Source organism: Nomascus leucogenys, chromosome 9 (genome assembly GCF_006542625.1).
Source record: "Nomascus leucogenys isolate Asia chromosome 9, Asia_NLE_v1, whole genome shotgun sequence".
In the NCBI taxonomy this organism is placed as follows: Eukaryota; Metazoa; Chordata; class Mammalia; order Primates; family Hylobatidae; genus Nomascus; species Nomascus leucogenys.
In genome coordinates this window covers 82,005,383-82,031,170 of record NC_044389.1, presented here as the reverse complement: position 1 = coordinate 82,031,170, position 25,788 = coordinate 82,005,383, and the positions used below count along the sequence as shown (strand labels likewise).

The 25,788-nt window shown below is 41.8% G+C and overlaps 1 protein-coding gene across 1 annotated transcript; it reads left to right on the top strand.

Moving 5' to 3' along the window:
* Window positions 1–265: 265 nt before the first annotated feature.
* On the top strand, window positions 266–18,702 carry C9H4orf54 (chromosome 9 C4orf54 homolog). The gene is made up of 2 exons (XM_030818457.1): window positions 266–6,036; window positions 14,045–18,702. The coding sequence occupies exon 1, from the start codon at window positions 592–594 to the stop codon at window positions 5,998–6,000; it is 5,409 nt and encodes a 1,802-aa protein (XP_030674317.1). The 5' UTR covers window positions 266–591; the 3' UTR covers window positions 6,001–6,036; window positions 14,045–18,702.
* Window positions 18,703–25,788: the final 7,086 nt, after the last annotated feature.

Here is a 25,788-nt window from a genome sequence, read left to right as displayed (position 1 = left end):
TATACTGTGAGTCACCACAGTAAGGATTCTAGGAGAGATTCTTCTATTTTGAACCAAACAGGTCGTGTTTCATAGAGCGTAACGTTGGGGAAAGAGGGATGGAATATTCTATTCCTATGAAAAGTTTTACTACCAAAACTCATCTGATTTGGCTCTCCAAAGAAAATGAAATGCATAGATTTTGAGGCAAATATAAGGCTACCATATGTACCAAGGAGACTTTGAAATATTTCCAAAGTGTCCTTAATTTATTTGAAATGCATGAAAAATTTGAATTTTGTTTAAGAACAAGTGGGGGGAACCATTTAATCAAAAACTTGAGAGTGAAAGATGGCTGTGAGGAAAGAATAATTTCATACTTGCTAGACATCGCTATAATAGATTACATAGAACATTTGGCTGATTTGAATTAGAATCCACATGCCTCCTCCACCCCCAACCTTCTCTTTTCAACTCATTAGAGCCTCTTCTTTCTACCCCCAAGTGTGGTTTCGATATGACTAGGGAATGGACACTAAAAATATTTCTGGAATGACGTGACCCTCTCTCGCCCCATCCAGGAAAGGGACAAGGCTTCACAAGAAACAGCACATGCTTTCCTTTCATTTCTGGGAGTCCCAGGGTCAACCTACAGATGCTGCTTCTTCCGTGGCCGATGGCATTCAGACTCCTCGCTGCTGCCGACGGTGCCAGGCAAACAACTGGACAGGACAGCTCAGCTACAGAACACTGGCCACAGTCTCGGCCAGAACAGCAGCCCCCCAGCCACAGACCACCTCCACCGCCTCATCCAGGAGCCTTCCCACCTCCCTCAGGCTTGCTGCGGCCCCGCCACAGGGGCTGAAGAACTGGGAGGTGGTGGCAGCAGTGGCAGCGGTGCCTACAGCCTTGGGGCTAGTCCAGATACGTGGGACCCTGCTTCGGGCAACTCTGCAGCCCCTCCGGGGCCGGAGACGGACCCAAGACTTCCCCAGCGCTCACCATTGTCTCTTCCTGTCGCTGAAACCTGGGCAAGGGCTCATAATGGAAGCTGCCCCTCTTGAGCTGAATTCGAAAGCAAGACAGGCGGAGGTGGGGGACGGGGTGAGCAGTGCTCAAGACAGCCAGGAGCTGCAGCAGCTGTGGCCACTTCCCAAGCCTTCAGCCTCCTCCCAGCGAGAAACGAAATATGTGGAGATGTGTGCTTCAGCTGAAGTCCAGAGAGAGAGTCCCCGGATCATGAAACTTACCCTAGGGCACTGCCCTGGGGGTCAGAGGGCCTCTAGGAGCCCAAAGGAGAAAGCCCAAGATGAACCCAGCAGTCAAAAGTGCAAGACTCCAAGCCCCCAGAACAATCCTGCCTCCTCCGAACCCTCTAGATCCCAGCACTCTGCCTCTGAAGAGGGTGGCAACTTCTCATCTTCCTCATCCTCCTCCCCGATGAATAAAGCAGAAGAGGATGGCCTTTCCAAAATGGAGGACTCCACCACATCCACAGGGGCTCTGGCCACCTCCTCTTCATCCTTAGGCTTTGAGAGTGAGAGTGGAGAAAGTGAAGGTTGCCAGGCCGTGGGAGGAGAAGGAGAGAAAATATCAGGAGGAGGGGGAGGAGGAAAAGGAGGAGGGGGAGGAGGGGGAGGAGGAAAAGGAGGAGGGGGAGGAGGGGCAGGAGATGGAACAGAGTGCAGGGACATTATTGCCAAGTCCCAGGGCAGCAGGGACCCCCCCAAAGTCGAAGAGGCTCACTACATCACCACCCATGAGATCCAGCTGAGTGAGGTGGAACAGGACATGGATTTCGACGTGGGACTGGCCTCCCGCTGGGATTTCGAGGACAACAACGTGATCTACTCGTTCGTGGATTATGCTTCCTTTGGTGGCAGCGACGAGACCCCAGGGGACATCACCAGTCTGACCGAAGAGGACGACGACAACAGCTGCTACCTCAGCACCACTCCCAGCACCAACACCACCCGGACACCCAGCCCTACCAGCAGCGACCTGGCCCGCCCCAATGCAGGCCGCAGTGGCCGCGACACCAGCAGCACGGAAGTGGGCAGTGGCCCCTCTGACAGTGGACCCACTCCCCCACCCACTGGGCCTGGCACTGCCCCCCTGACTGAGCCCTTGCCCGAGACCCCGGAGGCAGCTTCAGGGGCAGCAGCCGCCGCCGCAAGCAGCTGTGGGAGTGCAGCAAGCCAGATCCTCCTATCAATCAAACCGGCTTCCCGGGCTATAAATGAGCCTAGCAACGTGCATGCAAAGCAAAACATTATTTATGCTGCCAAGCATGAAGGCGACATGAGCCTCCGCGTCTCTACAGCTGCTGAACACAATTCAAGTTCGCTGAAGCAAAACCCGGCTGCAGCAGTGGCTCAGGACCATGCAAAGAAATTCATTGCTGTCCCTGCTCGCCTGCAAACCAGGTGCGGTGCCATCCGGGCGAAGGAGCTGGTGGACTACTCCAGCGGAGCCTCCAGTGCTGTGAGCGAACTGGACGATGCGGACAAAGAGGTGCGTAACCTGACCTCCCGGGCCTTCCGAAGCCTGGCTTACCCCTACTTTGAGGCTCTGAACATCAGCTCCCGGGAGTCCTCCACCACGCTCTCCGAAGTGGGCTTTGGGCGCTGGTCAACTTTCCTGGACTTAAAATGTGGGGGTGTTGGGGCCAGGGTGGAGCAGAGCCTCCTCAGGAGCAGCGCGGCCTCTGTGGCTGCAGGTCTGAGGAAGGGCAGTGGGGCCCGGGCCACTGCCGACCAGCTCTACATCCAGTCCAAGAAGTCTCAGACCAAGGCCTTGGAGTTCGTGGTCAGCAAAGTCGAGGGGGAAATCAAACATGTGGAGACGCCCCTGTGTTTCCAGAAGCAGGTCCAGACGGGCTCCCGCGTCGTCACCCTTTTGGAGCCCCTGAATGTACGCAGTGAGAGCAAAGCCAGCTCGGCCCCTGGGCCCGGCAGGGCCACCAAAGGTCTCGGCAAGGGTCCCGGGTCGGCATACACGGACGACGGCTCCGAGACCTCCGAGGGCAGCAAGCCCGCCTCCCGCGCCGATGGCCCCCAGAAGTCCAAGTACGCCTCCAGTCTGCTCAAAAATGTCATTTCCAAGAAGATGCAGCGGGAACACGAGTTCAAAATGGAGAGGGGAGAAGTCACAGATACATCCCACCACCTCGCAGGCACCTCCAAGGAGACGGAGGGCTCCCGCGGGAGCGACAGGCAGCGAGAGAGGGGCCTGCAGAGGCAGAGCTCTCGTCACTCAGAGGCCGGCTCTGAGTACACAGTGGTCAGCATGTCCGACGCTGGCGGGGAGGGGTCCGTGGCGGGCTCCAAATCCCCAGTCTTCAAAGCCAGTACTCCTCGCGAGCGCAGCGCAGGCCCTGGCCGGAATTTCACCGATGGACACACGGAGGTGTGTGAAATTAAAAAGAGTGCCTCAGAGACCGTCAAGGGCATCTTCCTCCGTAGTCAGAACAGTGCGTTCCGGTCATGGAAGGAGAAAGAGGCCGAGAAGCGGGAGGAACAAGCCCCTATAGGGAAGCTGAAGCTGCCCAAAGGAGGCGACTGGCGGGCTGATCTTGGGGAGATTTCTGCCAGCAAGAACACCATCATGTCTCGCCTCTTTGTCCCCAACATCCAGCAGACACCCAAGGACAAGCAGCCGAGGAAGCAGGCCACGAAGTACCCTGCTGCTCAGGCCACCTCCACAGCGGTGATCAGACCCAAGGCTCCCGAAATCAAGATCCGGCTGGGGAGTGTGCAGCAGCCGAGCTCGGACTTCAACATCGCCAAGTTGCTCACGCCCAAGCTGGCTGGTGGCAGCGCCTCTAACCTGTTCAAGACCATCGAGGACAACAGCAGGGCACAGCAGAAACTCTTCCGCGGGGACAACCTAGAAAAAGTGCCCCATTTCCAAGTGAGAGACATCAGAGACAAGTCCAAGTCTCAAGGCCCCCTCCACCAGGTGAGAGATGTCAGGAAACTAATTAAAGGGTCAGGGGATAGCAGTGACAAGGGCAGTGTTACCCCAGAGCAGGGGCTGACTGGACCCAAACCCAGGCAGCTGTCTGCAGCAGCTGGCGGATCTGGATCCCTGTCCCCCATGGTGATTACATGCCAGGCTGTAGTGAACCAGAGGGAAGACAGCATGGACCGAGACCCCAGGGAGAGCATGGGCGGCAGCAGAGTCTTGAATTCTTCCTCCCCAGAAGGGACAGTCTTGGTTCACAGGGCATCTGGCAGGCTGCCTGTGGCTACCATTGCCCCCAATAAGCCTGAGCAGGGCTCATACCTGCCTGTGCTCAAGATTGTCTCCAAGGCTTCCACCCAGAAGACCCCAGAGAAGCTCAAGGAGGAGGAGGTCAAGGAGGAAGGAAAAGCCACAAAGCCAGCCCGGAATGCCCTGGAGAAGCTGACTGCAGCCGTGAGGTCCATGGAAGAGCTGTACAGCTTCAACAGGAACGAGTGGAAGCGCAAAAGCGACCCCTTGCCTATGATGATGGACAGCCACGTGCTGTCGCTCATTGCCAGTGAGGAGAGGGAAGGGGTAGTGGGTGCTGAGGGAGACCACGACAAGCTGTCCAGACGGCTGGGTGAGGTGGAAGAGCGGGGCACAGGAAACAAAGCTGGTGTAGTCCTGCGAGGGGCCCCCATAGAACGTCTGCAGCGGAGAAACTCCAACCCCAGCGCTGAGAGTGTGTCTGCCAGGGCAGCGGCCTTTGAGAACCTGGCCAGGGAAAGACCCCGATCTCTCTATATTCCCCCAGTCCACAAGGATGTGGAGAGAACCCAACCCCTGCAGCCCCTCCCACCACTCCGCAGCAACCGGAACGTGTTCACAGTGAGCGCCAGCAGCATCCAGAAAACTGGGGGTGTCGCTGGCAAGTTCCCACAAGGGCCTTCTCCGGAGAGTCCTTCAGCAGCTAAGGGCATCAAATCGCAGGGACTCCGGTCCCTCAAGATCTCTCCAGCCACCCGGGCACCTCCTGATGAGGTGACCAACAGGAAAAGTGGCAGCAATTTGGAGAAGAGCAACAGTGACTGTGAGAATTACCTGACCATCCCTCTTAAAGGAAGCTCTGCTGCAGGGGAGCTTCTTAGCAGGCCTGGGCCTTCCAGGGAGGGGCCCCCCAACTCCTCAGCAGCCACTCTCTGTAGTTTACCCCCACTGAGTGCCCGCAGTCAGGTCCCCAGTAGCTCCAAGGGCTCTCAGGTTAGTGGAACCAGCCGACCAGCTTGGCGTACCAAACCTGACAACCCCCGGGAAACAGTAGCTGCCCCCCCAGGGCCACAGAGCCCCGAGCATCCCCCCACCACCATCTACCACCAGCCGCCGCTGCCCTTCACCCTACAGGGGGCCCAGCCCCAGGTCCTCTGCTTCTCCCCACCCAGCATGCCTGCCCCAGCACCTGCAGGCTCAGCTCCGGTCCCCACAGACCCCTTCCAGCAGCCACAGCTTCAACAGACCCAGCGTAAGATGCTCCTGGATGTGACAACAGGCCAGTACTATCTGGTGGACACACCAGTACAGCCCATGACCCGGAGACTGTTTGACCCTGAGACAGGGCAGTATGTGGATGTACCCATGACCTCCCAGCAGCAGGCTGTGGCTCCCATGTCCATCCCTGTGCCTCCCTTGGCCCTGAGTCCTGGGGCTTATGGACCCACCTACATGATTTACCCTGGGTTTCTGCCTACCGTGCTGCCCACCAATGCCCTGCAGCCCACACCAATTGCTCACACTCCAGGAGGCAGTGAGCTCTCCCCAATGGTGGCAGAGCCTTCCAGCAAAGAGGCAGCTGCAACGTTCACCGAGGCCCCATACTTCATGGCTTCTGGTCAGTCTCTGGCCTCCTCATCCTCCTCAGCCCCAGCAGCCACACCCCAACTCGTAGGGGCCAAGGGCTTTGCCCAGCTGCATGGCAAGCCTGTCATCAGCATTACTTCGCAGCCCCTTGGGCCACGGATCATTGCTCCCCCTTCCTTTGATGGCACCACCATGAGCTTTGTGGTAGAACACAGATGATGAGCAGCCACCAGGAAGCAGAATGAAAAACTGTTGGTAAGTGAATTTCACTTTTATAATCAGGTTTAAGAGAGTAAGAACAATATTTTTTTGTTGGTGTCAGAAGTAAGAGATTTAAAACAAAGGAGACTGTCTCTAGAAATGGATGTTTTGAGAGAATAGAATAAAACCGCATCCAGTTTACAAAGGGGATAATTTTGCCAGGATTCCCCCTCTCTCTAGGCTTCAGTCCCCAAGGTCAGCCTTTGCCCTTTGACCTTTTCAGATTGCCTGAGTGTTTTTTCCCACCTGAGAGTAGAAGGGAAGTGAACCTTGGGTCTGTTCCTTCAGTCTGTGGTGAATGTTGTCAGGGCAAAGAAATGAAAACCCAGCTTGGATTTTATGGATTGAGCCTCACTCTGTTCATGACAGTCCCAGGGACAGGAGGCACTGAACATCCCAGAAGGTCATTGGAAACCCCTTCAATCTGTTTGCTCCCCGGAAGTATGGAGAAGCAAAGACAGATGTTTTCTTGTAGGAACATTTTCTAAAATCTTCAGAAAAGCTTCTTTCTCCTCTTGTATCTTCCTTTTGAAATTGCTTATACAAAGCAGCTGTATTTTTTAAGCTCTTGTTTTTCAGTTTTCAGATAATCAGAACATGTTCTTAGGATGAGCTCAAGGTCTCTAATGTATCTTACACACACACACACACTTTGATCTCTATGGGGGAGGGAGGATTCTGGAGCTGCTCTTACTCCTTGCTTGCATGGAGTTGCTGTGTTTAATCCAGTCCTTTCCAGACTGAACACATTATGCTTTGCTGCTAATCCCCACAACTGTTATTTTCATGTCTGCATTCTTTCTTCAGAAAAGAATCAACTTCCACACTTACCCCTAGGTAAAGGAAATCAGAGTAAATAGATTCCTGACAACTAAGTTAATCCAAATGTCCAAACAGGAATCCCTGGAAATACAGTACATGGAACTTGATAGGAAGAGTGAGCTTTACTTGTTCAAACTGGGACACTTCAGGTCAAACACATGACAGGGCAAAGACACCTTCAGATAGGAGCGTAAAGGTGTCAGAACTGTGTGGGGACAAACTTGCCCCTTACACTCCTGTTCTCTTCAGATCGGGAAAGGGTGATATTATAAAAGCTTCTAGGACTTTCAGTCTTTGGTAAGATCATATTCTGAACCAAAAAAAAAAAAAAAAAAAAAAAGAGAGACGGAAAGAAGAGAAATCCTATTTATGCTTCTAGAATAAAAAATACATTATTTCTCTCTTCTCTGTTATAACTGAAAAGGAACAGGAATATTGTTGCTTTGTGCCATGAAAGAGCCTTCATTCGGGAGTTAGGGTCATTGGATTTTGGAGTCACACAGCTTCTCACCAGCTGTGTGATGTTGGGCATGACAAACTTTTTAGCACTCATGTGTCATCTCTAGTGGGGACAATAAATAATATCTAACCCTAAACATGTATCTAAATATCAGATGATATAACAATGTATTGCAAGATAAAAATTTTGTTCAAATTAAGGGATTGTTACTGAATATTATTACACTTATTGGACGGTAAGACAATATTAGACACTGTTTAAAAAACCCTTAAATCTTTCTCTAAGAATTCAGTTGAAAGCACAAGCCTCATTTTAGCTGCAATCTAGAAATACATTATTTAAATTCTTCTTCTGGGAGAGTCTGCAACAGACAGTATGTGATGATAACAGATAAAGAGGGGAGGGAGAAAATTAAAGACAAATAAGTCATCTTTTGCTTAGTGTAGAAAATTTTAAAAATATTCAATATGCATGGGTAGGAGACTCAGAATTAGAGAATTGGTTTCGAAGAAGGAAAAGAGTAGCCTAAAGGCAAAAGTGTTTTAATCGCTTAGACAGGTGGTGTGTTTACCTAGGCTGTTTTGGACCAGCTAATGCTATGAGGCCTTTGTGCAAGCTGTGGAGGTGCAGAAGCAAGGGGAAGGGAGGACAGGGAAGAGAGGAGGGAGGATCGGGCACACACTTGCACAGTATCCTCTTAAGCAGCTGCCTTTGGCCTTTCCCCTGTCTGTTGAGTCTAGAGAGATTAGACTTGGGGTTGTTTCCAGTAGACACAGATATACATTAGAGGTTTTAGTGTTTGGGACTTGAATAGTGATATTTGAAAATGTTTCCCTTTTTGAAAGCATGACATTTATTTTAGTAAATAAAGCCCTAAAGATAGACAGACAGGCCAAATCTGGTTGGCAGCTAAAGATTAGCTTTTTGTATGCAGGTAAAAGTTGACTTAGCCAAATTGAAATAATGAATTAAAAATTTTTCAAAACTCGCCATTTTGAACATTCTATACCAACCTCCAAAGAAAAGCCAGATGGATTTTTTTTAAGTGGTAATTCTTTTCCTTGTGTAAAAAAATTGTAAGTACTGTTCAGATATTTCAAGATACTCATATAGATGGTCAGTGTGAGAAATCTTGAAAGGTGATTTCAGGTCAAAATTTCCTTTAAAAACCAGACTTATTGCAGATATTTGTTTTGAGGTAGGGTAGGTTTATGCCCCCTTTTCAAATGAGAATTTGTGTAAATGATTTTATCTGACCACAGTATTTCACAGAGAAGAAAACTGGGACTTAGAAAGAAATGGTTTTACTGAGGTCCCCGAGAATGAGAGAATGAGGACCTTTAGAACCAGCTCTTAACTCCTGGGCCACACCTTGCTCCCTGCAGACCACTCTATGTTCCCTGGTGTGATGCATGGAGCGAAAAAGGGACAGTAAAGGAGGTGTAATGAACTCTGAACTGGCAGCAAGGACACCTGGGATCTGCTCTGTGGTGGCATTAGGCCATTAACCATCTGTGTTTCCATTTGCCTCTCTGGACATTTGTAAAATGAATGCTTCAACAAAATGCACTAATTCAACAAGCATGAATTACATGCCTACATTCTATGAGCCACTGTGTACTCCCTGTTGGGGCCGTAAACCCACATACAGATAACACAAATTAGGGGCCTACACTCCAGCGGAAGACAGACTTGTATACACAAAACTGCAAAACAAGTGTTCAAGAACTGTCATAACCTTTAAGATTCCTTCCAGTTCAAATAATAAGTATTTCATCGTCTATTTTTAGCACCACATTGCAATAGGGAGCTTCACTGTTCTTCCTTCCCATATATATTTGGACATAAACAGCTGCTGTTATCTTTTTCTGATTATTCTCCTATAAATGTTCCTTTATTAAAAAAAAATTTATAAGTGGGTTTTTCTCACTTCTCTTCATCCTGTGGTCAATATCCCAGTACTTCGCAGATTTTGCCATGCCACAACTCATCTAAAAAGATAATATTATTCACTTTATTATTATTTAGTACTCTCATCTCACATTGTGATTAAGGGACAAGGCTGTGCACCACCTGGGACCCAACTGCCCAGATGGCTACAGCAGTAACCCAGTTGCAACACACCAGTGTACTAGGCACACCAGTTGCAACGCTTCACCACTTTCTTTTGTTGTTGTTGTTAGGCCTTTTTGTCTGCCTATTTTGGTTTTTAATGTTCCCTTTCCACATGATCTTTGACAACTTTTTAATGAGATTTTCTTTTTAGATTTCTGTTATTTGAGGAACATGGCTATATTTTTCCCTTCCTGACATGCTCTCCTGCCCATCCACTTAGATGCTGTATTTTTGTTTTAAGATTTTAATTGGGACTTGATACTAAATGCCATTTACAAGGGCATAAAGATAAATATGTAATATTAACAAAAGAAAACTTTCATTGGCACAAGTAGTGGATATCAGCCTAAGAGAATTGCAATTATTTTGTTTCATCCCTGCGTGTTATTTATTTATTTATTTATTTATTTATTTATTTATTTATTTTACTGTAAGCCTTTGTTTCTTCCTTTCTCCCTGTGTTTCATGTTGCTCCTGCACTGTTGGTCTTTCTTTTCTATTTACTTCCTCAGAGTTATTTCTACCCCCTGTATAGGGCCCCATGCATCAGCAACTAAAGTAGCAAGAGCAAGGGCTGGATTCAGGGAGAGCTGTTTTATTATTCTAATGAGTCCCTAGACTGGTCCTTAGATCATCAAACCCAGTCTCTTTGTATTGAAATTCCAAGAGGAAATTGGCACTCAGAAAGGTTAAGTGACCCTTCCTTAGTCACAGAACCGGGACTCAAAACCTAAATATTCCATGCCAGTCTTTTTCTTTTTTAGAGATGGGGTCACTACATTGCCCAGGCTGGAGTGCAGTGGTGCACAGGAGCCTTCTTCTTCTTGTCCATTTCTCCTTTTCCTTTTCTCCCTAAGGCCACTTTTCTCTGATGGAGTTACTTCCTGGTGTCTGTCCCACTAGTCTCTCTTTTTTCCATTGCCATTTGCTTGAGAATTTACTTTTTGTCCTTTGTTTTTTTTTCAACTTGTTTCTTGTTGTGGTTTCTCATTTTCCGTTCACTTCAACTTGATTTAGTTCAGTGTTCCACCACCTTGCTTCTTCCCTTTTCCTCACTTTTCTTGTAGTTTTTTTTTTTTTTTTTTTTTTTTTATCATAGATTAGACAGCTTAAAGGGTAGGACTGGGTGAGTCCTCCATCTCCCTCACCTGAATGTTCTTAAAGCATTTGTACTTGGAGCCCAGGCAAGTCATCTGAAGGACAGGAAATTTGTTGCTTCGGTGCATGCAGGCCAGGTAGCTAATCTACAGGCTATAACCTAGACCTTTTATTTTCACTTCATTCCATAGTTACCTTCATGAATTGATTAGTTTATTTCTATTTTCCCCACTAACTTGGTAGTGACTTCCTCTCCCAATTATTGTATATAGCTGCTGTTTTATTTTATCTTCTTAATGTATTTGTTTGTTTTTGCCTTTTCTTTTCTCCTTTTCCCTTTAATCACATTGTGGCTTTCCTTTAGCTTACTATTTTGTACCCTTCTTCACGATTCCATTACCTTTATATTTTCTTTTTTAACTTATCTAAAATTAGTAAGAAATTAAAAGTAAAAGCTAGTATGTATTAATTATTTAGTATATACCAAGACTTAACATCATTGAATTATTAACACAGGTAGGTACTATTTTTAATCTCTGTTTGACAAATTAAACATTAACTTATCCCAGATCAACAGCTATTGAAATCCAGGCACTTGGAGCTCCGTGGCCCGTGCTCTTATAGATCACCCCCTTGCTCATCTATTTGTCTTATTCTCTGCTCTCTGGTCTCAGTTCTTTGTTGTAAATTTCCCTCTTCCCTTATCTGTTCTTTGTGTCAGGACTTTCCCACTACCTAACTTCTCCAAAATTTTTCAGCCATTGCATTTTTCCTCTCGGCCACATCAGTCCGCTAAAGGGTTAATTATATGACACATTAAAGTCCTTGTGGATGGGGGAAGAGAACACAGTTGGAATTTGACTGACTGCCCTGCTGCTAATTTTCCAAACTTCTGTTTCATTCAGAGGAAATAGAATCTTCTGGCCATTTTACTGCCATGGAGGGTGTGTGTGTGTGTGTTTGTGTGTGTGTGTGTGTGTGTTGTGGCTTGGAGGAAAGAGCAGGGAAAGGGAATAAGGTAAGAAACTGACCCTGAATCTGTCAGTGTTCAGCATATACTAAAACTCCATGTGTGTTTTTCATTTGATTAAAAAACTAGCTGTCCTTAGAACATGGTATGCCCCAAAAAGAAACCTGAGCGAGTTTAAGGACTCCTAGGAGCTGTGGCTCCCAGCGGTGGGAGAATTTTTGTTTATGTAAAGCAGAAGAATGTGGGCTGTAAAGGTAAGGGTGAAATCTTCTTGGATGCCAGTGGATTAAAGCATTTTAGTTGAAGGGAAGCTGTGTGGCTTTTACTAAATCACGAGTACGTGTGCCTTGAAGTCAGGCAACCCCAACTCAGATTCTAATACTGTTACTTACTAGTCTAAGTAACTAGTCTTACTTACTAGTCACAGTGTAGTCCAGGCAAGTGACTTGCTGTCACTAAGCCTCAATTTCCTCATCTGTAAAATGGGGTACATTTCAGGAGAGTAGTGAAGACTGAATTATGAAACCATGACAGAAGACATAGTACATAGTACACGGCTCATATAAGTGTTCAAGCTCCCTTGAAACTAGATCCTCATAAATGCCTCCGAATCTTCTTATCTTCTCAGGGCCCCTAACCAGAGCAGAAAATCAGCCCTTATCAATGCAGACTCCCAGGGTAAGCATCATGGACCTGTGCCCAGGATTGCTCTGTATTTCCCCAAACCGGAGGCAGTGCCCACAGCTCTGCAGTCCTCTTTGAGCTAGCTGGCTGATCTCTCAGGGCAGGCCAGTTGGCTGTGTGTCAGGGTACTCTAGTATCCCCCAAGGCCTTCCAGAATGTTATACAACTCTGAGCATAGCTTGCCAGCTGTGTGTGGTGATTTTCCCCTCTGTCTGGGCACAGGCCGGCGTGGAGAAAGGGAAAATCTGACCCAGCATCCCTGTTGAACTCTGTCATGTGTTCCGGTCCTAAAACCGTGGGAAGTCATCCAGTTAAACTCCCTGGTGACACAGTGTAGTCATCCCTTCATCTTTACTGACTTCTTCATGATCCATTCTACTGCAGTAAATGTTTGTGAGGCCTCTAACAGGTTAGCTATATTGGCGATTTTTATTACTTTTTCTTTAACAGGAATTGGGAGCAACTTTACTACTTTTCAATTTCAAACCAAATTCCTCTGAAATTAATGTAAGCAGAAGCGATATTCTGTGACTATCCAAAAAGGCAATATCTACACTATCAATCCCTAAATATGATCCTAGCAGATTGTATAACCAGATTTCTCCTTCATTTATATTACCGTCGCATAGTGCAATCTCTCTCGACTGTTTCCTTTCTCTCTCTCTGTCTCCCCTCAATGTCTTCTCACTGCTCAAGGAGTCTTTGCAAACCTTGCCTAGTGATGGGACTCAGCCAGAGTTGTTATCAAACCCTTGGATCCACATTGAAATTATTCTTCTCAGTCCCATATTTTCTTTTCTCCCTCTTGTAATTAAATTTTCTTTTTGTATTGCTGCTTTTTATGTCCTAAGGTAGAAAAACTTACATTTAGCAAATGAGAGGTCTCCAAATTCACAACGGTCCTTTTCATCTTGCAGGTCATTCCTCAATATAAAGTACAACACAATAAAATAAATGTGGAGTATATACATATAAGCTTAAAAATTATTCTTATAGACTTCTTTTTTAAAACACATATTTAAACAAGTTTGTTTCTAGATGACAGAATTAAAATGTCCTTTGCCTTGCTACTCTGAGTGTATATAATTGGCTAGATAGCTGTTATTTGATACTTCTTGGAGGTTATTTTTCACATGAGCCTTCTTAATCCCTAACAAATATTACCTGTAGGCCACTCTATTTCTGTTTTCATATTATGTTCACATATCAACTCCCAAATGTTAAGAAAAACTTACTTAGGCAAAGTTCTGGTAGATATACGAGAACTTATATGGAGATAGAAAAGGCTAACCTTCAGTAAGCTTTTGAACATGTCAATGCTATTCTAGAATGGATTTAACTAAGTTAGGTTCTAACCAGTACATCCTATTTTGAACAAAATGTACTATGTGAATCTCCACATAATTTAAGTACTGGTCATTTGCTTTGCAAGAATTCTCAGTATGGAGTTTACTCATTTAATAAGATTGATAACTAAATTTCAAATATTTCCATTTAGCTTAAATATTTCTGCATGCTAATATTAGAAACATATCTATTATATTATTTTATCTTTTCTATGAATGATTTCAATGAAACTGAACATTTAATTTTAAAGTCATTTTTGAAGAGTTGATTAGATTTGATTCAAGTTCCACTTGGGGCAATTTCTTGAAGTTGGCATAATGTTTAGTAAGTTCATAAAAACATTTGCCAAGCACATTTTAAAATGTTAACTTCATTATTAACATTGAAATTAGTCAAACAGTAAATAAAATGTATTTTAATATTTTTCTTGTTTCGTAAAAGTGAAATTTGCTTTTAGAACTAAAAATCTTTTCCTTGACTATTTTTTTAATTTTTTTATTTTATAGGAGCAAGACAAAAAGATGGACTATTCTTCTTTAATCTGGAATTTGCATTGTAATAGCACTAAGAATTAATTCATCTGAAAAACTTCTTCCACATGTGTTATTCTTAATTTTTGCTTCTTATAAGCCAAGTGTGTAAGTTTCTATATTTTTCTGAACAATCCTCTTAAGGCAGTTTTTATTCTAATTTTATTAAGTTGATTGAATGGTTGCATTTTTTCTCTTTATGACTATTTCTTTTTATACTTCTACACAGGATATAAGCTTTTTATTCACCTCCTTCCCCCCTGTACTTGTGACTAGACAAACAATTCCTTTGTTCCCACTCTTCAGTCAAAACATGCAACAGAATGGGATTGATTCTGTTGTAAACCAAGCTAGTAAATAAGTAATTTGGATCATGAATCTCCTTATAGGTTCTTGGAATATATCAAGACTAGCTGGCTGAGTTGTAATACATATTTAAGTTTTCAATATGATGGTCTGCTCTTTGAATCATATATCAGCCAAACCTACCCATTCTCTTGGTTATGCTTTATATGTTCTTTTATTAGGTTTGGCACGATTTCAAATGTGATTGTGAAAAATGGTGGTTTTAATGTTTGTGCTTTATTTTATTTTTCCCATTTTTACAATGCCACAACACTATTTGTTGCCTTAAAATAGAATGGCTTGAAATACTGGAAAGCCAATGATTGCATCTAAAATTAAGTACTTAGTCTCAGAAAGGTATAAAATATCTATTTTCCTTTAAGAATCCAATTATTTTTGTGGGTGCATAGCAATTTTCTTTTCTTCAGTAATTCCCTCCATAGTTGCATACTCATGTCTCTCATGGATTGTTTAGTCTAAAGAGTGACTCGTTTGGGGCAGTAGAGTAGAATATGGCACTAATTCAGTGGCTGTGATTCACTCCAGCCCTAGCCTCACTATCCCAATAACAGTAACCTAGAGTTACAGCACTTGCTCCTTATGAGGATGAGGCAGGTTTGAAGAGATGTCAAGAATCCAAATCACAGAATCTTTTATCAACATTTAGTACTGTCTCAGTTGTAACCCAATTCTGAAGGCTATTTGAGTGAGTGTTCACAGGGAGTCTTGAAGACTGGAAGACTTGATTGAACAGATAAATATTTAGCTTGTTATAATAAGTGTATCGATATATACTTGGCAAATGTTACATTGAAATATTACTTAATTACTTTTTAAAGGAATAATTTGAAGGTTTTCCCAGGATTTTTTTTTTTTAAGAATCTCCTTTTATTTACCAATTTGTTTAAAGATAAAGCATTCTGGTAATTTTTTAAACACCCTATTATTATTGTAAACATCAGCAATATTTGCTTTCTGCTTAACTTTTCTTCATAAGCCACAGAATTTTATGCTACTTATGACAAAAAGTGTGAGTAAAAAACTAGGAGACTGAGTTTTGTATGATTTATATAATCTTGTTACTTTGTAGTTATGCTTCCCATCTCAGACTCTTAAAAAAACTTAATTTCACTTTCAGGGCCTTACTTTAAGGGATCTTACTCTGAAAAAAAGTTCTCTTGGGTATAGGGAAAGGTTTGAGGCGGGAATAGTCAGCTCTGATCACGATTCAATTGCTTGTGCTGATGAGCTGTGAAATGAAGCTATAGACTTTATGAGACATGAAATATGAAACATAGTCTCTGTGTATAAAAAAGATGCCCTTGTTCCAAATTCAAGAAAAAGATATTTCTTTATCTTAGAGGTCTTCTTACCCGTCAATCAATTCCCCCCAGAACTGACTTAAGTTTTCTCCACTGGGGAACAAGTCTTATGACATCAGAGCTTCCTCGTTTTCAGGAGAGATTGGCTGGGTATAAGGTAACTTAATATTGACCCAAGAAAGTAGAATCCCTTTCAGAAATCTTACACTTATTTTACTGAAAGCAGCACCAAGAAACCTCCAGTATTTGAATATACCTGGTGAAACCTATATAGGATTTGGGTGGATAGTACCAAAATTGTTAAGACTGGTTTAAAGCCAAATGCGACTTTCAGGAAAAACCAGTGGCCATGTTGAGTAGTGACTGCTCACCAGCCCTTCAAAAAGAGAGACAACTCCTTCTCTAGAAAATGTGGTAGAGTTGAGGGTTTGGGACCCCTAATCTATGTATCAGTGTTTCTCGCTAGCAGATTTGAGTTTTAAATTCTCACACTGAGGTAAATCAGGACACAAACTAAGGAAAGAAAGAAAAAGCTTTTCATTTGTTTGTTCTATACAAGAGGCTTCACCTTTTAGGAAGCTGCCAAGGAAACAGTGATGTCTAAGTGGTTAAAAACGCAACTTTTAAATAATGTTCTATTAATATCATGTCATCTGTTGATAATTTTATGGTTCTCTATTTCACCAAATCATACAAAGCTGCTAGGCCATTCACTACCTCCAGTGATAGGGAAAAAATATTTTCACGGGCATGAGGTAAATCTCAATCTTTATTTTTATTGTTTTGTCATTTCTTGAGGTTGCATGAATATTTGAATGAAGTGATATACCCTTGCTTTTATAGCTCAACTGGAATCAAACAAGAGTCTATGAAGCCTTCTGACTCATAAAACTATTACCCTAATAATGTCCCTTTAGTTACTGAACTTCCCTTTTATTTTTTATTACTATAAAACCATTAGTAAAACATTTCCTAAATAGTGCCTTGAACTTGAATCTAATCAGAATTGCAGAGTCTGGCTTTTATAATATCCTCTTAGGGTTATATGTGTGGCTCAGTTTTCCAGAAGACCCACTTTTTACTTGTTGATAAAATGGTCATATTTGAAATATGTCCCATTTTAATCGTTTCTGGAAAACTGAACATATTTGTAACCATATAAAAATTTAATTCACCAGAATGTATTTTTTTAAAAAGTACTCAATGAAATTGCCCTCAGGATTAAGTGAAGGCCCAGATATGTAGGTAATGACATAGCACATAGGCTCTCTGTATGTCCATTTATCGTGGAGTAAATAAGCTAAAGCAAATTACACATTATATCTTTATAACAAATCTCAATTATTGACATGTATTTCTAATACATCCTTATGTCACTGGAAATACCTGGTGATATAAATTCCTTTTTCTTATTTTCAAATTTGACATTATCATCCTTGCCTCTTAAAAAGATACATTTTAATTGTTTTCATACTTCATAGAAATCAAAGTCTGTGTTTGCTACAAATTGAATGCTCACGTTACCTGAAATAATACTTTGGACTGCAGGACAGGACAGTATTGATTCCTAAGTAGATTGACTATAATCTCATGATAAGTATGTATATGTGCATGGGAAAACAACATTCAATAATAGTCTTTGTGTTTAAAAACTATCACGGTATACATTTTCTTATGTGGTGCTTGAGGAGTTTCTACAGTTTACAAGGTGTAGGTTTGCACCCCAAATTCTCAGGGTATACTATTTCACCCAAATACTTGAAAGAAAAAGGTGCCCTGTATTTTATCAGTACTGTTGAGGGGGAAATTTTTTGTGTAAGTTTGTTTGATAAAACTGCTTATAAAAATCAAATTCACAAAATATGTTAGGCTTTCACATAATTTCTAAGGAGATGTATGTAGAAATAAGATATATATTATCAAGAGACTGCTTATATATTCTTAACTAACTTCTGGGTCCTAAGTAGACCTCACAGGTGCATAAAATCATTAATAAAGCATGTAGCACTTGCTAATTGGTGCCTTAAGCTTGAATCTAATCAGAATTGCAGATGCTGGTCCTCTGGGGAAAAAACATGTCTGTCTGTGGCACGTGTGAGTACTAGGCCCAGGGGAAGAGTCTGAAAATTGAACTCATTTGTATGTCCTGTGTCTCAGAAGAGAACTGAATGTTCAGAGCAGCATTTGTAAGCTGTTAACATTCAGTATTTCGTGTTGCAACTAGAACACATTATTAGATTTATTCCTGTTTAATTCATAATGGTGCAGAATAAAACACACACACATATCTGATTTGATTTCTTTTTCTTTTTTTAAGTTTCATAATTGCTTTTTATGGCTCGTGTTAATGGCAAAAAGTCCTTCCCAGGGCTCCCTGAATAACTTACCATACCTGTATCCATAGCAGGTCACGCTTTCTTTTTATCCCCACTTTGAAGACGTGTGTTTCTGTATTTACACATAAATCATACTATTGTATAGTAAAGACAACAGTGGTTGAAAAGAATGTGAACACTGTAGAAGTTACGTTGGAAAAAAGGAGAGTAAATTGTGTGATTAATGGGGAAGGATATTGGATAATGTTATACACCGGACTATGAAAAAAGCTGGTGGTAAATGGGAAGAATGTGAAATTTTAAACTGCTCTCAACGTAGGAATTTTGGTGGAAAAGTTCCTGCCTGAGGTCTGATATGATTCAATTGTAGAATGCAATGAGCTTGGCCAAGGGGACTTTGAATCCAGCCAAGGGGACTTTGAATCTCAACAGCTCTGAGAATCACATTTTCAGTGCATTGAATATGGAGTAAACTAGACAAGGATTCTGTGAGACTAGGCTACTTACCTTTAATTGCCAGCATTTGTAAATGATTGTGCAATCTTGTATAATGGTCTTTTATTTTGACTGTTTTGGAAAAAAAAATGTTTTACTGTTTTTTTCTCCCCAGTAAAAATTACTTCAAAGAAAACATGCATTGTTTGTCTTTATTTTAACTCAAAAAACAAGCTATGGATAGTTTTATTTTCTTCTACTTTAAATCCTTCATTTAATTAAAATACTCTATTAGTATTTCACATCCAGATACTATTAATTTTCTATTGCTGTGGTAACAAATGACCACAAATTTAGTGGCTTAAGACAACACAAATTTATGATCTTACAGCTCTGGAGGTCAGAAGTCTGGTATTGATTTTTGTCTGTACCCAGAGTATTTTACTTCCTGTACCCAGAGTATTTTGGCCAACCTAAGGAGTCTGATCTGAGCTTGGCTCATTAAGTAGCATTGTAAGGAACACCAACCAAGGTGTCTGACACTCCACTGACACCGAAGAGCAACACAGATAACATGTGTCCCTGAGAGTCCACGGTGAGGCCCCAGAAAGTAATGTGGTCATCCCTCTCAAAAGCTACATGTCAGAGACATACATTTTGGAAACCTACTGCACAGTGAAGATTAATGCTGTAACATGTCCCTTAAATAATCCACTAGTCAATTGAGATCACTATAAACCTTAAGATTAAGGCCCCAAAATGCTTGAACCCATATTCCACAAAGACAGACATCCAGGATTCCTCACATCTGTCTAGTCATTGGGGAATATAGAGCAAGAAAGGAAATTAAGGGCAGTTTCAGATCTTATACGTTACCTCTGAGTCACCTCGGGCTTCCGGCTCTTGTTTCTAATGAATTCTCAAACTACAATCTCCACTTTGCATCAAGTATGCACCATTTTTCTCTGCACTGCGTTACCACACCAGCCTTCATTACAGCACACTTACCCAATCCTGAATATTCCAGAAACAGCAACTGTATGTGTGGCAGCATTTGGCTGAAGGTTTGCTGTATTTGGCTGAAGATCAGCAGGTAGTTCATCATACGGCAGGCAGCTGCATTAGCATACACCTTAAACCTGAACCACTGGCATTCCTATTCTTAAATAGCCCCATGCCATCTCTGGCACGAGATCATTTTCACTGGTTGTTGAGTTTATTTGTGCTCCAGACACTCTACTAATTGCTAGAGCCCTCTCCTTTCATCTTCCACTTCCTCTGCTCCCTAGATTTCTGGTTCCCCATCCTCTATGTTTCTGTAATTTCTTGTATAAAGCAGTTTACCTATCTAATGAATCCCTATTGATGCAGACCCACTACACTATATCCAGAAGATCTTACTTTCATAAGCAAGCATGCCTATTGCTCTAGTTATGTACTGCTGAGAAACAATCTACCTCAAAACTTAGTGGCTAAAAATAACAAAAATCATTTGCTTAGCTCATGAATCTGCAATTCAGGCAGGGCTCAGCATGGCAGATTTGAGTGTGATTCACATAGTATCAATCTAGGTATGGGAGAATCCACTTCCAAGACGGCACACTCACATGACTGACAAGTTGATGCTAGCTGTCAGCTGGAAGCTTAGCTAGGCCCTAGAGAAAAGGGTCTTGATTCCTCTTCATTTGGGCATCTTGCTGCTTGGGCTTCCTCAGAATATGGTGGCTGGGTTATAACAGGAGGCAGACAGTGCCAGTTTCTTAAGACCTATTTCAGAAACTGACAGCGTCACTTTCATCATCTCTATTTGACAGGAAATCACAGAACCCAGATTCAATGGACAGGAACATAAATTCTACCTCTCAATGGGTGGAGTGGCAAAGAACTGGGGGACATGTTTTAAAAGCACCATACTCATTAAGAGGTGTTTTTAAACAGTTATTTTTTTAAAAGGAATTCTTAAGTCAGTTCTTAGATCAGTATCATCTCTGTGAAATAAGTTTAGTAATAGCACTCTTATTAACAGTATATAAAATACTACAGTGTGTATGTATATATATAATATACACAAACACAATATATTTAACAGTATTACAATATAACATGTCATATTTATGACGTATGTATTATTATAATGAGAAAATTGTGAGATAATATGTATCACTCCTAGCCTATAGTTAGCATTCAAGAAACATTAACTGCTATGATACACCTCCCCATTATAGCACCTCTGCTTCTGAAAACTTCAAATTCATTGTTATACAGGGTACTTAAAAATAATCATTTATTGGGATTCCTTGTATGCATTATATTTACAAATATAATGCATATTCATTGAAAAAAATTTTAATTACAACATTTTAAAAATTAGAAAACAGGGGGAAAAATTTTTACTTGGAGACTCACTGCACGAATTGCCTCTAGAAAATAAATATAAGTATATTTGATATTTTACATGCTATTTTGTTTTCTACTTTTTTTGCTTCATAATATTGTACCTCTTCATTTACCAATTGTCAGGTTCTAACTGAGATCCAAGGGGAGTTGGTGGGCGAGTGCGGGGGAGCTGGAAAAACACTCAAGGAAACATAGACAGTTTTGACGTGGCTTTACTCTTTCTAGGCACGAGCAAGTCCAGGCACTAGCCATATGTACAGCGTTAGCAAGATAATTATACCTTTTACAAACAATAGTGGCTCCAAGCCTAGCATGAACTCACGTGGGTGATCACCTAATGCACCTCATTTGGCGTAGTTACACAATGAGTAGAGTTGTGCACCTCTGCTCCAAACTCACTGAGTCATGCTGGACTGGATGTCTGCCTCGGCCTATTCTTGACCACAGCACATCCATTTTCCTTACACCAATATTCTACCTCTTTGTCTTCCAATATTCTTGGAGGAATGATTTTTAACTGCTCTATCTTTTTTCTCATATAGCTGTATTATAATATGTTTAATCAATCTCATATTTTAAAGTATTTATAGTTTGGAGCTATGAAAATGATGCTGCAATAAATATTTTTGAACATAAATCTTTGTAAGCATCTCTGATTATTTTCATGAGGTAAAGTCCTCTAATTAGAATTACTAAACAAAAGGGCATGAGCATTCTTAGAAATTCTGACACATGAGATTTTGAAATGTCTTCCTCCCTTCATCTCCCAATTCCACCATCCCCACACACACCTAAATCACCAGTTCCTTAGAAATATTCTATGCTAACGAGAGCTGCCCTGCAAACACTGCATTTAGAAACCTCATATTTTAGCACTTCACTTATTTCAAATTATCTTGAAGGTGGAAGCATGAGCAGCTCCTTGTGATTTGCAGAAATACATATTTCACTGCAGAAAGTATTATATAAACTTTTACTTTGACATTTCCCTCACTTGCTACTTTACAGACATCAGGAAAGAGTAATGGACTAATGGTCTTATGTGGTCTTACGATTGTCATTTTCTTTCTTCATTCCTGGGTCAAGTTTCTCTAGAACAGGTCTCTCAAAGTGTGGTCCCCATATCAACAACATGGGAAACTTAACCTGTTTTCAGTGCAAATCCTTAGACCATCTTACACCTGTTAAATCAGAAATGGACAGGGAATGGTGAGAAGCTGCAATCTGTATTTTAACAAGCCCTCCAGGTGCTTCTCATGCAAATTTGGGAACCACTGCTCTGGAACACTGTGCCCTGGCAACACAGTTTGGTCACCTTCCTGGACGGCAGCAAGACTGATATTCCTGAGTAGAAAACTCTGCTCTTGACCCATTATATTAGTGTACTAGTCCCCAGTGAGATATTTTCTCTCCAATCCTCATTTTCCTCAATGATTTTTAACAATGGAGACAATAAATGCCTGTCTCAGGGTTTTGTGAACATTTCATAAAAACAATTCTTAAAAAATATTGTTTTCCTTCTATATTGATACAATTAATCTAGCCTTTATTTTTTGACCATTTATCTTTTTTTTTTTTTCTTTTGAGGGAAGTGTCAGAGTACCAGGGCATGAGGGGAGAGTAAATTGCTTTGCTATGGAGGCTGTAACAGAAATCTGCCCACTTCAAATGGCACCTTGGACATCCTGAAGAGCAGTTTAAGTTATGGATGCCCTTAGCATCCATAGGGAATAGCTCAGGGGTCATTGAACACAGACTATACACTGCATGGAGAATGCTGAGGATATATACATGGCCCTGAGTTTGAGAAGCTCACACTTTATTTAGAAAGATATTTACATAAGTAATCTTAAAGTAAAACTTCTAAAAAATAATCACATAAGGCAACAGAGAAAGGCAGTCACCTAAGTTGGTTTGGTTAATTTCCAGTTGGATTGTATATTTAATAAGCGTACATGGGAAGCAGGTGTCTCCATAGCTGGCAGATTCTATGTGCAGGAAATGTAATAGGAGCTGGGCTTGGTAAGATTTGTTTGGGCAGAAGGGAAGGGGGAAGGCAAGAACAGAGAAACAAACAGCTAAGGGTAAGATCTGTTTGGGACAGTGCATATTTCAGGGGCAGGAAAGGTGATATTCGTGAAGAGTCATGCATAGGAGACAGGAATGAAGTGTGGAACCTGAGTGTGAGAAGAGAATCGAATTCTAGTCTTAGGAGCTCAGACTGGATCTTGCCATAGGTAGCAGACTCCTCTGGAGTTAAATCTTTCAGAATTAAATCCAGACTCTGCCTTTTCGCCAGCTGTGAGACATTGGACAAGTCACTGAATCTCTCTGTGTTTTGATTCTACCTAAACAAATCGAGTGTGTAATAATAGTTCCTACTTGGTAGGGTTGTTATGAGAGGGAACTGATTTAATGCCTGTAAAGGGCCTAGAGCAGTACATGGCACTTAACAAGTGTAATATAAAATGTTTGCTAAATAATAAAGGTAGAGAAAACTTTGTTTAGGCATGTTAAGTAATGTTAATTCTTGGGAATTGTCTGCTCATCTAACAAGTGCTTTGTATTTACCGTAACTCCTTCAGATCTCATTAAAGACAAATGTCTGTTTTTTTTGTTTTTTGTTTTTTCTTTTTTTGACGGAGTCTCACTCAGGCTGGAGTGTGGAGAGCAGTGGCATGATCTTGGCTCATGGCAACCTCCACCTCCCTTCAGGCAAATTGAGTGGGAGAAGTATTTTAAAAAGATAGATACCCCCAAACCAAATAGCATTGACTCATTTTCACTAACAAAGGAAATCAGTTAATTTATAACTAAAGCCTATTCTGGAAAGAGAATGTCCACACTTTTACATGTAATCCTAGAAGATTATGGCAGGAATCTTTCTATTAAAAATAGAAGGGTGAATATAGTTTACAGATTTACATCATGTTCCAGTTAACTATGAATAAATTCAGCTTTTATGCATAGGAAGGTAGCAAAGGATTACTAGTGTCATTCTAGACTAACTATAATCCCAAGATAGGAGGTAAATGATTAGCTAATATACCTCCAGCAGTAGAATTTTTATCAGTCTAAATATTCATATTCTTTTCTACTCTCATCAAATAGGATTGTGATTTTTACAGCAGGCTCTATAAGACTGCAGGTTATTTCTCTGCACACTCAAGCTGAAGACTAGCAGACCTGACTCTATGCTGGGGTCTTAGATGTCATGGACAGTAATGGAAGCTGATACAAAGTTAAAGGAAAATAGCAGTTGGTTAAGTAGCAGCTGGGGTTGAGGTAAAGTACCCATGTAGCCTAATTCAAATCACCTCCTCGATGATGTTTTCTTTATCTTTTTTCTCTTTATGCTCCATTAGGATTTTGAATATGTTTCTTTTACATTTGTATAATTGAACTAAACTATTTTTAGATGTATTGCTTCCCTCACTTCACCGAGTTTCTTGAGATAAAGCAGCATATCTTGTTTTTTTTTTAATCTAGTACATTTCTTGATTCTAATAGATGCTCCATATTGCATAAGACAAATGATTAAATAAATTAACAAGTTGTAGAGAAGGACTCATCATATAAGCTTGGCTGGATTTCTTTCATTTTCCCCTCCAAACTACTTTTGACTGTTTCTACCTGATTTGTATATAGTTTAGATTAATAGGACACTCTTGCCCTCTGGCTCCTGGCTGATTCAGCTAAGGGGTACCATCAACAGAAGACAGAGAGATGAAAGAAAGTGAAAACAGAGTTTCCCTAGTTTCCACCCAGTGGAGATGGTGAGAGTGGTTGCATCCCTCTACCCAAGGCCACAGCTCCACACAGTTTATACTCTATGGGTGCCAATAATCACTCCCTCCGTTGACTTCTCGGGATCCCTGTTGTTAGGAGCCTCGGGGAGCTACATCATCCCTTGTGGTTTTTTCTATATCCTGCCCACATCTTTATAGAGTTTTTTGAGCTCTCCTCAAATTACCCAGTTTCAGTTTCATGTTACAACCCTATTTCTTATAGGGGCCTTGACATGGAAGGAGAAACTGATGTTAAGGAAGATGAAGACCGAGAATAGGTAGAAGTTTAAACATAGATATGACATTCTGCTCAAGTCCTAAACAAGAATGACTGAGCTGGAGTGGTGTCTTCTGGTATTTTCTTCCCTCTCAAAAATCCTATCCATTTTACTTATGATGTAGAGTTCTCTTAAGATTTTCTCCAAAAACTTTCTACTAGAACTTTCTTATTTTGTGGATGAGTTTTAGATTCATTCCATGCCCCCTAGTGAAAAGACTTACTCTTTTCTTCTTGGTAATTATCATATTTACAGAGGACAAAAGCAAAAAAAAAAATGGTTAAGAAAGGATCAGTGAAATCTCAGGTCAAGTTAGGTATGCAGAGAAATGGATGGAAGTCATGTTTTTACAAAATGGAAGAATAATTTTTTATAATGTGAAAGTAGTGTTTTCATGATAAATAAACAAACAAAACTGGTAGCCATTCCAAAACTTATGATGTTCATGGATGAATGTCCAGAAATAGATTCACTCTATTGAGTCAGAACATAAAATGTTGCTTTACTCAGAAATTGTGTAAGACTGCACATGAAAAGTTAATATTAATGAATACTTATTAAATGCTTGTTATGTGCCAGGAACATGCTTATTACCTTACTTCATCCTCACAACAACGTATGAGGTGCTGCTCATTTTCCCAATGTAGAAGCTGAGAGGCTTGAAGGTTTATGTAGCAGTAATAAGAAGAAGAGGTGAGATTTCACGTATGCAGGAGTATCTTACTCCAAATCTCCTCACTGCTGCAATCCCCTGCCTCCCACCTTCCTGGATGCTGCATGGGAAAGGTTTTCATGCCATTCTGCACCAATTCTGGAGAG

Bases quoted from the DNA above. Each gene is read 5' to 3' on its own strand.
- C9H4orf54 (XM_030818457.1), top strand. From the start codon at position 592: ATGCTTTCCTTTCATTTCTGGGAGTCCCAGGGTCAACCTACAGATGCT.